A 13,738-nucleotide genomic window follows, 5' to 3' on the forward strand; every position below is an offset into this window, starting at 1 on the left:
TTATTTTCTCCATATTGAACTCTCGTTTGTTTACTCATTTAGTGAAAAGTCGATACCTCATTTGCCCGTTGTTTTTTCCTCTTTGAAGGTTTTTCACGTAAAATATTTGTGTTCATTCTTCTCCATTTTTACTATTCGATCACCAACAAGTTTCATTTGTAATATCTTGACAATTGAGAGTTGAAACTTTGGCTTAAAAGGTGTAAATGGAAATTCAAATGAGGATTTTAGAGTTTTAACTCGATTAACGAGAATCACTAAAACTCTTTTCTTGATTATTTGTTGTTGTTGTTAATGTTGCATTTATTGTTTAGCTTTTTATGTTTGTGATTCAATAATCACTACAGGAGAACAGACTTTCAGCAGCGTTTTTTTTTGCAAAAACGCCGCTAAAACTATTAGTGGCGTTTTTACAAGCGCCGCAAAAAACGCCGCTAAAGACCATGACCTTTAGTAGCACTTTTCTTGCAAACGCTGCTAAAGACCATGACCTTTAGCGACGCTTTTCTCGCAAACGCCGCTATATAACAAACCTTTAGTGACACCTTTTTCACAAACTCCGCTAAAGAATATAAACTTTAAAAAATATATATTTTAATTAAATAATATTTATTTTCTATGATAAATATTATATTAGGTTTTATTTTTGAAATTTGAACTTTAAACTATATACTTTTAAGGATAAATAAAAAAATATTAGTTAAATTAAATTTTCTATTAAAATTTTAACTTTAAAACTAACTTAATAAATTTAGAATTTAGAATTTAAATATTATGTTTAAATAAATGGCCAATCTACCTCACAGCTCATCTGATCTATATTAACTCAGCCAATTATAAAAGAAGCTACAAAACTTGTAATAATTAACCATCATGGTTAAAGAAGCTGGTACACAAGGTAGCTACAAAACCCTGTTTCCATACCACAAAATTCAAGTTCTGACTAAGATGAATGACCATGGAATGCAACATTAAATAACGTTCCATTTGAAGAAGTGCTAAGCCTTGGCTTTTCCAGCTTGAAGAGATTGAATCCTCTGCCGCACCTTCAATATCTAAAGGATGCAAAACCAAATTATTAGATTCATCGTCAGTTTGACAGATAAATCTAGTTACAATATATTATCCACACCGAGGTGCCTGGATTCTAGACTCTAGAGTTTGATATTAGGAGGACATTAATAGAAACTCATACTGATGGTTGTTATTCCACCTTACGAGTTTATCAATTAAGGTTGCACCCAAAATACCAATTACTGTTTGCAAAACAGAACATTTCTTTAGTTACGGAGACATCATCCCATCAATGGAGAATTTTTCTATCCAAAATGACAGTGAAGCAAACCTGAGTAGCAGCTAGTGTGATGAGCCCAACCATGCTAGATACACCTTTCAATTGTCATAAAATAGAACTTAATGTAGTTTAACTATTCATAAATTTTCTTGAAATTTTATGGAGATTGTTAAGACCAGTAATATTACCAGCTGAGACAAAAATAGCACCAGAATAATATGTAAGTGCATTGATTCTTCCCAAATTCATCAGGACCAACACTCCAGCAACAGTCTATAAGGAAAACAAGAGATGTATCAATTAATTATATAGCAAATATGGAGAAATTGATCAATTTCAACAAAGTTACGTGTCTTACAAGTAATGGCCGAACATAATTCTTTTGAAATATGTCTAAAATTCCTTCACTCGAGAAACTTTTAAGAGATTCTACATAATCCTATAAAAAGATAAGCTCAGACAAGTAAAAGTTGAACCATTATAAAAGTTTATACTTTTTTCCTAAGAAAAAAACAAAGGTTACTTTTATTTCAATTGCTTCATAAGAAATATCAGCTTTATCTCCCCTGAGGCACAACAAAGCGGCTTCAAGCTCTTTCTCACAACCAAATTTTGCCTGCACAGAAATATTCTCAGTGGCTATATATCACAAGAGGAGATTTCAACCAAAATAGAAAACTTATGATGATCTACTATGATATATTTTTAGAAACTCAAAGCCATTTGGTAGCTGTAGGACAAAACTAGAGATTTTCATATCAAAACGGACAATATCTTGCAGGTTAGTAATGAGATTTTCTGTTTTCTTTTTACTTGAGCCTTTAAGATAGGCACCAACCGTAGCTCTAAAATTGAAGAGAAACTCGAATTGTACTCACCAGCCATTGAGGAGATTCTGGTATGAAGAAGAGAAGTAGGAGTTGAAGCAGAGCGAGAATTGTGGCTGTTTGTAAAATCATTCAATAACTGTTACAAAACTATCTAATTGCCTAACCAATTTCCAATGCAATTCAGGAAGTTCTAATTACCTAACAAAGCCAATGTTCGCCAATGGACAAAGGAACCAACAACAAACATGAACGACACGCCCGAACCAGTTAAAACACTTTTCCTTCCTCATCCGTTTGTGGATTAACATGATTGAACTCTTGAAGCACCTATAAATAAAGCAACACGTGGAATTGAGCTACATATGAACTTCAATGTACCACAGTAGAAAATTCAAATAAAATCTTTTTTTTATAAAATTCTGAAAAAAGATATAGCTTTTCCTAACAAATGGAATGTGCGACTTGAAGTTAAAATTGAGTAACCTTGTTTTCAAATTTTTGAAAATCAAATCAATTGAAATGATATGGCAGTGCTAGTAAATTGACATAACATTATAGATAATTTATTTATCATATAAGATTTTTAAAATTATATAATTTAGTTTAAGGAATTTAATGTCAGAACTAAATTCCATTTTTTTAAAGAACAAAACGATTAAAAATAGCCAAATTAGAGCATAAATACTAAATTAGTAACATACATATAATGCAATAACAAACAGTAGAATTTAACATATATATAATACTTTAAAAAAGTTATAAACACAATTTTTAAAAAATCATTTATGTGTAACTCAACAAAAATTATAAACAAGAATGGGTTCTTACAGTTCATTTGTCAACTTAAGAACACTTGATTATAATATGGTGGGAGAGGTTTGAATAAAAAAAAGAAGCAATCAGAGAATGACTAGACCTCCAATTGATCAAACAAAAGAATACATAAATAAGAAATCATCAAGGCAAGATGTAGACCAAAAGGCCAACTTTGAACAACTCTCATAGCTCACCTCCAAATCTTGAACTGCTTGTTCCCTTGTAATTTCCTTTTGCTGGCGAGAACGTTTGAGAAAGCCGATGCATAAGATTCCCTGACAAATTATTATCAGTACAATCAAGGAGTAAACATAAACTCAACTCAAAATAAACATAAACTCAACTCAAAATAAACATAAACTCAACTCAAAATCACAATTCTGAAGCCCTTGCTCAATTCCACCCCAAACTATATTTTATCAAGACATGAAAGTGAATGATAAACCTCAAACATCTCACTCTTTAATTACGTACAAAAGATTAGCAAAAATGCTTTAAATAAAAATGGTATTTCCCTACATAAATACAAAGTCCTATTGCCTTTTGTACAATTCTCAGGGCTTTAACAATGGCATCTCTCAAATCAAATGGTTAATATTCTACATATCTCTTCAACAAAAAACAATAGAATGGTAAAAACTAAAACTAACCCCAAAATGTAAAAATAAGGAAAAGGGGAAAAAATGATACAAGAACATCAGAAAATGCACATCAGCAGCATAAATCCCTATTACATCACATTCAGTCTTTTTTTTCTTTTTCTCTTCAGAAATCAGAGGACTTAAAGCAATTTCAAGCCATAAATATCATCATACACAACATCGGTTTCGGCTTTGGTTTCATTCAAGTGCTAATTAACTAAAACATAAAATGGGAGAAGCAAAAGTAAAAATAAATAAACAAATAATATTTTGTTGTTATTGAGTTCTTTTTTCTTTATGCTAGGTAATAATAAAGCTAAAATTAGGGGGAAATGTCAAACCAAGGACGTGGAGGATCCATTGAAGACAAGTTCAGGATGTCACTAGGGTTGCCACTGTGAACTATGCCAATAACACCACTGCTACGAACCTCTACATCATCTTTGTGAAGGGAATCAAGGGTCGCCTCAAACGATTTTTGTCGGTTTGCGTTGAAAACATAGTGGGGGTTATTGGAATACTGTTGATCGCTTTATCCCCACTGAAGGCATCGCCATTCGGTTCTTCTTCTTCCCCACCCCTAACTCGCGAGTTGGCTCAGTGAACTTCGCAAAGGGTCCACTCAGTCGGTAAAGAACGAAACGCCGAATTGACTCAATCGAAACAAAGAACCTAAGAAAACCAAAAGCAGAACGTTAAAAAAAACAAAGAAGTAAGGAAACCCAATCGATAAAACTCCAATAAAAAAATGGATCGAGACCGAGTTTGCACCAAGACTTTTGACTCATCTACAACTGAGTGGTGAGTAAACAAAGAAAAAGAAAAAGGTGAAATAAAGATGGCCAGAAATGCTGGTTTTAAAAAATATTTAGGGAAATGTTTGCTTGTAGGTGAAAAGGAAAATGAAGTGTGATTGGTGTAGGTGTATTGACTTGGTGCTGTTGGAAATGGGAAATTTGAGGGGAAATTTTCAGAGGGATTTAGGGCGCGCAACAGAGATGAGAAGAAGAGGGAATAATGAGCGGGTAATAAAAAATTATTGGTCTTTTGCGGCATTTTCATCAAAAATGCCACTATAGCTCAACCTTTTGCGGTGTTTTTACTAAAAATGCCATTATTGTTCAATTTTAATTTTTTATTTTTAACTTTTTTTTTCTATTTTTTCTTTCAAAATTTTTGTGTTGAGTTTATCATTTTTTGGAATTTTTTTAAAATTTTAAATATTGAATTTTTTAATTGAAATATGGATTAAAATATTAAATATCAAATTTCTAAGTTTTTTATTTTTAAATTTTTAAATTTTTTATTTTTTATTTTTTATTTTTAAATTTTAATTTTTTTGAAGATTTTTATAATTTTTAAATTAACATATAAAATACAAAAGGAAACTTTAATAGAAATAAAATGGAATCGATGAATTAAAAAAAATACAAAATGACAAAGCAATACAAGTATTATTCTTTTAAGTATAAATACATCAATATATTTTTATATTGAATAAATATAAATATTTATTTATGCAATATAATTGTGTTAATAATTTACAAGAACTGGATTAAATTAAAGTTCATGCATGTATACAATTGCACACTAAACCATTGTTCATGTATGCTTTTGGGATTTAACCCATTTTGATATATATTTTTTTAAAAATAATAATTTATATTTATCTTATTTAGATTTATATTATAAAAAAATCCAATATACACAAGTTAAGTAGTTCACCATATTTACCCCTAAACACTAAAAATTAAAGCCCAAATCCTAAACCATAAACTAGACCATGAACATATATATATACTTAATATCCATATGAAATTTATTTTTTAGATTTTAGGGTTTACAGTTTAAGAGTTTATGATTTATGGTTTATAGTTTAGGGTTTGGGATTTACGATCTATAGTTTATGGGTTTAGAGGTTAGTTTTAAGGTTTAGGGTTTAGGGGTTATAGTTTTAAGGGTTTATGATTTGAGATTTAGGGTCTGGTGTTTAAAGAGTTATTGATCAGTGTTTATAGTTTTAGGGGTTTATGATTAGAGATTTAGGGTCTGGGGGTTAAATGGTTGTTGATTTAAAGGGTTAGGGGTTAGGGTTTAGAGAAAGCCATAACATTGATTTTAACAGCTTCGTAACTTAATTAAATGAAAACTTCTAATTAAATAGTTTAGTTATCAAAGTGTAACTTTTCATGATTAAGTAACTAAAATGAAATTAACTTTCCCATAGCTAAGTGAATGGTGTAGTTAATTTATATTGTTTATAAAGTCGGTTTTAGATCTGATCAAAATAAAATCAAATTCAAAATAAAAATAAGACCTTATTTAATTTGTTATAATTTGGTCCTATCCAAAATAGATAATTACCTATCCATATCAATCTGTTACTTTTTTTTATTTTTCAATAAATAATTTGTTATAATTTTAAAATATTAAAATTAATATTATCTCTTTTATAATTATATAAGAGATTATTTAATATATAAATTAAAAAACACTAAATAATTTAAACCCTAAACCCTTAACTATAGTCTCCAAACCTTAAATCATAAAACATAAACCATAAACCATAAACCCCAACCCTTAAACCCATAATCCATAAACCTTAAAATAGTTTAGATCTATAGCGGCGTTTTCAAAAAAGCGCCGCTAAAACTCAACCTATTGCGGCGTTTTCCACAAAGCGCCGCTAATGCCACTGAAGCTCTGCTTAATCTTTTAGCGGCGTTTTCAAAAAAGCGCCGCTAATGGTTGACATATAGCGGCGTTTTTATGAAAGCGCCTCTAATGCCATTGAAGCTCAAAATAAACGACGTCATTCGGCTTAATCTTTTAGCGGCGTTTTTAAAAAAACGACATATAGCAGCGCTTTCTTAAAAACGCCGCTAATACTCAATCTGTTCAATTTTTAGTGGCATTTTCTATTCAAACGCCGCTAAAAACCTGTTTTGCAGTAGTGAATAGTGTGATTGTATTAATTGTGATCTATTGATTAATTGTGTTTTTTTGAATGTTTTGCTAGAGCTTGATTAAGTAGTTGAGCTTGCTAATACTAAGTCGATTTATTACCTATTTGGTATAATTCATTGAGGTATATGACAAATCTAACCTTAGTCGATCAAATTAATTAATTATCTCTCTCATCAGTATTGAAAATATTAACAATTGCATAGCCTATGTAACACCCCTAACCCATATCCGTCGCCGGATTAGGGTCACAAGGCATTACCAAACAAAGAACACATTTTCAAACATCCATATAATTGTACCAGCCAAGTTCATATATATAAATAACATAAGACTTTTCATATATTAATCGAGATTATGTTAATCTTAAAACATATACAGATCACATATTCAACTCTTTAATAGTATTTGAATACCTAATAATAAACAAACATTTAATATTCATTAGCATATATGTCTTTGTCGATTTCATTAACAGATCAAGGATATTTCACATAACATTATAAACTTTACACACGATTATCCCTATCAAAATTTGAATCATTTCGAACATTTATAATAAAATATAATAAGCTAAAAATACACTTTTACAACCAAACTACTTAAATTTTATTCAGTCATTTAATACATCCTTTATAAGTCATTTAAAAGTAAGTCAATATAAACCTCCACCAAAACACATTAAGCAACTATTTTTACTTCACTCAATTAAAGTTTATAAATCCAACACCTTCTTTATTTATATATACCATATGAAGACATATATATATGTATATATATATTATATATAACAAAATAATTCATCATATTCAATAAATATTTAAACAAGCAATTATTGAATTACAAATTGATTATAATTATCTCCTATAATTTCATTTTATAACTGAAGTTTTATATACATTATGGCAATAATCTTCAAACCAACTTATAATACAAAATATATATTCACTAGGATATGGCATTATACACAAATCGACATATAATCAAAATATACATCTTAAATGTCATGTAATCACCTTATTAAAACAAACTCAAATCATGTTCGAATTTAGCCAACAACCTGTTACGCCAAATCATATATATAACATATTATCTTAATATAATCACACATACACATATATTTTACTCTATGCTTACCTTAGCTGAATCAACCCTTTACTCACCCAAAATTATTAACCATTTCCAAAGCCTAAAACATCTAACACGAACATCATTCAGTCATAGCACTTAATTTCCTAATCAAAATAAACACAAACCAAGCTAAATATAATCGAGTTCAAATATAAAAGATTAAAGCCATTTTTTGCATGGCTCAATTTATACAAAACCAAAATCCAACATTTCCAAAATACATTCCAGCCTATATATGCCATAATTCAAGTTTGACTTATAAAGGTACCAAAATAGCTGATAGTGTGATGAGCTTTGCTGACGATCCCCGAGCTTGTAACTTGATCCAAAATCTATAAAACAGGGTAAATTAGAACACACGGAGTAAGCTAACTTAGCTTAGTAAGTCATAAGCAAATAAACAATTCAATATCATAATCAACTCACATTAACTAAACGAAATGCATTAACATTTCCATGCTAGACCTCAAACTTACAAATTCTATAAATAATACATTTTTCAGAGACTATTATCCACCTAAGCCGAATATACACAGAATCACTTAACACATTATAAATCAACTTCCAAACCAAATAGTCATAATAAACCATTCATCCATTTACTCTTTTATGCAAACTTATGAATCATTAAATGACATCTCATGTATAATCAATACCTATGTGGCCGAATATACCAAATCGTTTATGCACATATTAAGTAACATTTCAATGATACACAACTTATTCATTCACAAGCCGAATACACATACCAAATACACATGAATTCTTCATTTGCATTGTACATGATTTACAACAAATATTCATAGTACTTTCCTACCTTATCTCGAGTAGATATCAAGTTAATTCATACCATTTAGCTCGTATTTCACAATCGTACATGATTTACCTTTGCCCGATGAACCATTCGGAATTGGGTAGGACACTAAGATAATCACATAAATCGTACAATGCCAACGTCCTAGACGTGGTCTTACATGGAACCACATATCGATGCCATTGTCCCAGACAGGGTATTACTCGTAAACTCATATCGGAATCACATATCGATGCCATGGTCTTACTCGCACACATATACCGGAATCCTATGTCATGACATATGTATCCTAACTATTCCTAAGGTTCATACAGGGCTTTCGGACGTCGTAACTCGATCGAAACGAATGTTCGTACAAGATTACCAAGCTTATACATATTCGGAAATTGCATTTATAATATCATATATTTCAATTCAGCATCTATAATTTACATTTAATTAAAATTAAGTACGTCTATTTACTTATAAACTTACTTCGGACGTCGTAAAACGGGACGGGGCTGCTAGTCGACAACTTTTGTTTTTCCCTAGTCCAAATCCGATTTCTTTGGTTATTCAAATTAAGCTCATTCAAACATATTTTCATTCAATTTAGTCCAAAAACACATAAATGGACAAATTACCATTTTACCCCTGACATTTACAATTTTTACAATTTAGTCCCTATTGCACAAACACAAAATACACAAAATTTCAAAGTGCCCATGTTAGGCTGAATGGTACCCATATCTATACAAGCCCATATATTTCATTAATTTCACATTTTAGTCCCTCAATTTATTATTTTTTCAATTTAGTCCTAATTACTCAAAATCATCAAAAACTCCAATACAAAATATGTTAATCTAAAACATATCTTTCATTTTTCATCATCAAACAACAAAAATCACAAGGTATCAACAATGGCACAACTCAAAATATTCATCAAGATAAAAAATTAAAGCATGGGTCTTGAAAATTACTAAGCAACGATCTCAAAAACGTAGAAATTATCAAAAACCGAACAAAAATGAGCCTTGATTGAGCTTGAGTAAGTGCCGAAACCTAGCTTTCTCTTTTTCTTTTCTTTTGTTTAGTTTCGGTGATGAAGAACAAAGGAAATAAAATGAATTTGATTACTTTATTTTCAACATATATAAGTTTATTAACCAATGTACTTAAATAATCTTAATGATATAATAATAAAATCATATAACATGCGTCTTTCACCGTCCACTACACTTAATATTGGGCTTATTGCAACTTTAAGGCTTCCATTTAAAAAGCCAAGTACAATTTAGCCCTTTTTAGAAAAACCACTGAATTTTTATTTTACGCGATTAAGTCCTTTTATTTAATTGGAGACCTAAAGGACGAAATTAAATCACGAAAATTTCACAGATATAAAGTCACACAAAATAAACACAGAAAATAATTTTAAAATATTTTTTTAACTCGAATTCGTGGTCCCGAAACTACCGTTCCGATTAGGGCCTAAATCGGGCTGTTACAGCCTACAAGTGAGAGTTGCATTAGGGAGGAAACTGGAAAGATTTGGCTTAACTAATCTAGAGAGATGGGATATAGTTCGATAGATTAGTTGAGATTCTTAGAAAGCCTTAGATGCTTATAGTTCGAAGTTATCTAGTTTAATAGAGTTCCTTCCATTTCATTGTTACTTGACAACAGTCCTAATGAAATTTAAGGGTATTTAGGTTGAATGAACTTAGGTAACTCAAATATAAGTAGAAAATCCTTAAAAAGGTACATCTCAAGATGACAAATCTTTGAGAAATCAATGAATGCTCAAAAAGGACAATATTGATATTGTGCTCACAACATCCCAGTGATGCAATCTAAAAAATTACTAGTATTTGTCCATAGATGAGTCATGACACGTAAAAATCTAATTAATATATTTATTGTAAACTTGTTTCAATTACAATGAAATTTTCATTTAAAAATAAAATTTATAGCCTTATTTATACCTTTAAGTCTCGAAAACTCTATATGAAGGATGATTTTCAGTTTGTCTACTTAAGGTTGCCATCTTGGCCGGCCACAACAAATCCTGCTATGTCGCTACATTTATGACTACTCTACTATACTAGGTCTCTTGTCTGCCATTTTTGCAATGTTATGTTATCAAAATGTAGCTTAAGGAACAATCCATTAAACTGTAATGCTATGTTAGGCAATGAAAAAGAAATAACTTGGGGAAGAAAACCTAAAAGCATGGTTGGCAGAATCCTTAAAACATTATCTCATTTCGAAGGATGACTGAACCTCTGGATATGAGTGTGGCAGAGGAAGCATCAACCATGAATATTCACAGGATTACTACAGGAAGACTAAAATATATACAAATGTTTGTACGGTGCCAGACTGGATTTCCTACCATGAAAGCATGTGGAAAAGGTGGAGAGTCTCTGACACCCAATATGCCAAATGCATGCCTCCCCTAATTCACCCCCAAATACAAACTTCGCTTAACTCCATCATGGCTCCTTGGGGTCCTACAAATATCAGCATTCACATGTGTGGGCAAAGACAATGCCTTAGCTAGCCGCATATATAGGGGTGCACTTTGCATTTCTTACGATCTATCTCATCATTGGTGCACTATTTTTAATTATCATTTAAAGAAGCACCTCTTTGATTGCTGGGTTTACATGACCCCAAGGTTTAGTGCACTTTCCCACTAATCTAAAAGAAACCCAACATTCCAGTCAAATCCAATCACTATTCACCATTTTTTAGGCTTTTTAGATTGGCCCAAATGAAACACAGATGAATCAAATCAAACAAAAGCAGCTCCTCATTCCTCATGGCTTTCAGCCTTTTGAAAGACATAGGAAGCATCCCAAGTCCCCCCCCCCCCATCAAAAGGGGTAGGCCTCAAGGTTGCAAGTCATTATATCTATTTAACTATACTTTGTCAAAACAAAAACATCAAAAGGAAGAACAAAATACAAACAAATTGAAAGAAACGGGTAAGCAACAGTAGCATTCTTCAAAGCAACGCTTGAGAAAACGACTAAACCGAACGATCTTCAATTGGCTTCTGGCATTCACTTGACAGATCTCTTCCCGATGGATTCTTATCTTTTACTATAGGCTAAAGCTATCCCTTTGTTTTTATCTAACTTGGTTATCGCAGGCTGAGAACTATAGTTTGTTATTGGAAAATGAAACCCCCAAAGGATCAACACCAAATCTTAATGAAATGGTTGAAAACATGCATTACACCTATCTAACAAAATCTAATTGCAATAATCAATCTTTTCTTTTTCTTAGACGGTCAAAGTAATCCAATAAATAAACCCAAATCCTACTACCAAACTCTGACTCATTCACAGCTGATACAATTTCTTCGCCGGTGGGCTATTTCGATCGGACTCATTGAATGTAAGTTTCCTCTTAGTGCCAGCTCCATTACTGACAGCGGAAGAAGTCTCAATAGCATCAAGTGAGCTATAAGTTACTGATGAATAATTTGAAGAAATAACAGACGTTGGTGTCTTGGATTTTCTCATCTCTATTTCCTGCATCATATTATAGCTCCAAAATATATGTTCCTGCATCATCCAGTATAAAGATAGATATTAGTATATACATATACAGATGAATGTTGTTCTTAATTAAAAAATGAGTGCTTACATTTTCTAGAGTTCCCCAAAATGAAATGAAGTCAACATTGAGATCAATTGATTTTCTTGTTAATCGCCTATCATAAGCAGCTAACACTGCGGCCGCAGCAATAATCGAGGGTCGATGATCCACCAAACTGATTTCTGCATTACGGTAATGAAGGAGTCAACATATAATAAAGATAAAAGTTCATACATTTCAATAAAAACTGAAGTTCTGGATTACCTTTTATCATTGACATGATAAGTTGCATAATTTTGGAGACTAACCCTTTAGGCCTATATTCACCATAAAATTTATGGATGAAATAATCCAAATAAGCAAAGGGTGTGATTGAACTCATCTTCCATTCCAAGGTGGTAAGTACCAATAACTCCATTATTTGAATCGTTTTATTCTCAAATTGGTAATCTTGTATAGGAAATTCTGAAAAAGCAGGGCACTGCATTCCTCCATTTTTGCTGCTAATGATAAACATGTTACTGATAACAATCGAATAGCCCACAACTTCCCATCCTACACCAAACAGGCAATGTTACAAACACAGACAAGAAACTTCATTTAACTATTATTGTTTATACAATTTAGAAAAAAACAAAAAACCTACATCAATGGATCTCTTTGATAGAAACCGATCAAAGTATATGACCGATAAATAAGCTGTATGGATTTGAAACCCGAAAATTGCTCTTGTCTGAACCAAACAATGAAAAATAAAAATTTGATTAATCAAAATCATACAATGAAACAAACAAAACAGAGATTAGGGAAGAGACACAAACATTGAACATCCATTGAATAGCATCTAAGCGAGCACATTCCAACCAACTTTTAAGTTTCGAATCACTAAACGATGCACTGGTTTTGAATCCGATTTCAATCTCTCTTTGAACCAACATCTCGATATACTCGTCTTCATTGTCCGAAACAAAACATGATTTGAAGTAAACACTTCGATCATCTTCTTTCTCAGTTTCGGGAAAACATGCATCTTCTTCAGTTTCCCGACACAAGAGACTGGAACAAGAAAAGGAAGTGTCTAACTCTCCCATTTCTCTCTCAACTCTCTGTTCTGTATTACACATCAGCAGTGGAAAAATCTCAATCCCCAGCAACAAAAAGAACAAATACAAAACATGGGTTTGGTCGGTCGGTGTTTACCCACTGTAATACAACTACTAGATATGTTAAGTTGTTAACAGTTGAATCCACGTTTGAGGAGATTAAGGAAAATATACAAAAAATGAGAATATGGTAAGTTAAAAGTGAAGAAGGGAAGGAGGGTTACAAGGAAAAGGAAAGTTGGTGATGACAGTTGCGGTTTTGAAGGCGCCAAAATTAGCGGATTAGATAAATAGAGAGGCCGCTATTTAGCATTTACTTGCGGACGTGCACTGTGCAAATTAGAATCAAGATTCAAGATTGCAGGAAATTAAAAAAAGCAGGGTAGACTCATTAATCTCTTCTATATTATAAAATCCTTCCATGTTTTGGGTGATTCTACCATATTTTGTGGGTGAAAATTTAGTTTATGGGGGAGATTGTAGTAAAGTTATAAAATTTTGTATAAATATATATACATTAATTAGTCAGGTCGAAAAAATAGCACCAAATTATT

The 13,738-nt window shown here is 31.5% G+C and overlaps 1 protein-coding gene and 1 pseudogene across 7 annotated transcripts; both read right to left on the reverse strand.

Annotated features, from left to right (window-relative positions):
• Nucleotides 1-796: 796 nt before the first annotated feature.
• On the reverse strand, nt 797-4,619 carry LOC107899353 (sugar transporter ERD6-like 5). 7 transcript variants are annotated; one of them, XM_041081841.1, is made up of 10 exons: nt 4,342-4,614; nt 4,012-4,253; nt 3,135-3,215; nt 2,323-2,451; nt 2,173-2,237; nt 1,818-1,910; nt 1,653-1,733; nt 1,483-1,567; nt 1,346-1,389; nt 797-1,055 (listed from the first exon to the last, which is right to left on the reverse strand). In XM_041081841.1, exons 4-10 carry the CDS (start codon nt 2,369-2,371, stop codon nt 999-1,001), a joined length of 474 nt encoding a protein of 157 aa, XP_040937775.1. In that variant the 5' UTR covers nt 2,372-2,451; nt 3,135-3,215; nt 4,012-4,253; nt 4,342-4,614; the 3' UTR covers nt 797-998. The 7 variants fall into 7 exon arrangements, 6 of the variants coding, with proteins under 6 accessions (XP_040937775.1, XP_040937774.1, XP_040937773.1 ...); XM_041081840.1 differs by having other exon boundaries at nt 3,923-4,253; nt 4,353-4,613; XM_041081839.1 differs by lacking the exon at nt 1,346-1,389 and having other exon boundaries at nt 4,353-4,618.
• A 6,643-nt stretch (nt 4,620-11,262) lies between these two features.
• On the reverse strand, nt 11,263-13,532 carry LOC107899381 (cyclin-D5-1-like; annotated as a pseudogene).
• Nucleotides 13,533-13,738: the final 206 nt, after the last annotated feature.

This window comes from Gossypium hirsutum, chromosome A11 (assembly GCF_007990345.1).
Source record: "Gossypium hirsutum isolate 1008001.06 chromosome A11, Gossypium_hirsutum_v2.1, whole genome shotgun sequence".
Classification (NCBI taxonomy): Eukaryota; Viridiplantae; Streptophyta; class Magnoliopsida; order Malvales; family Malvaceae; genus Gossypium; species Gossypium hirsutum.

Coding starts and splice junctions, on each gene's coding strand:
- LOC107899353 (XM_041081839.1), bottom strand. CDS start 2,371: ATGTTTGTTGTTGGTTCCTTTGTCCATTGGCGAACATTGGCTTTGTTA. Junction 1,911..2,172: donor CAGAATCTCCTCAATGGCTG/GTGAGTACAATT, acceptor ATTTCTGTGCAG/GCAAAATTTGGTTGTGAGAA. Junction 1,734..1,817: donor ATGAAGCAATTGAAATAAAA/GTAACCTTTGTT, acceptor ATCTTTTTATAG/GATTATGTAGAATCTCTTAA.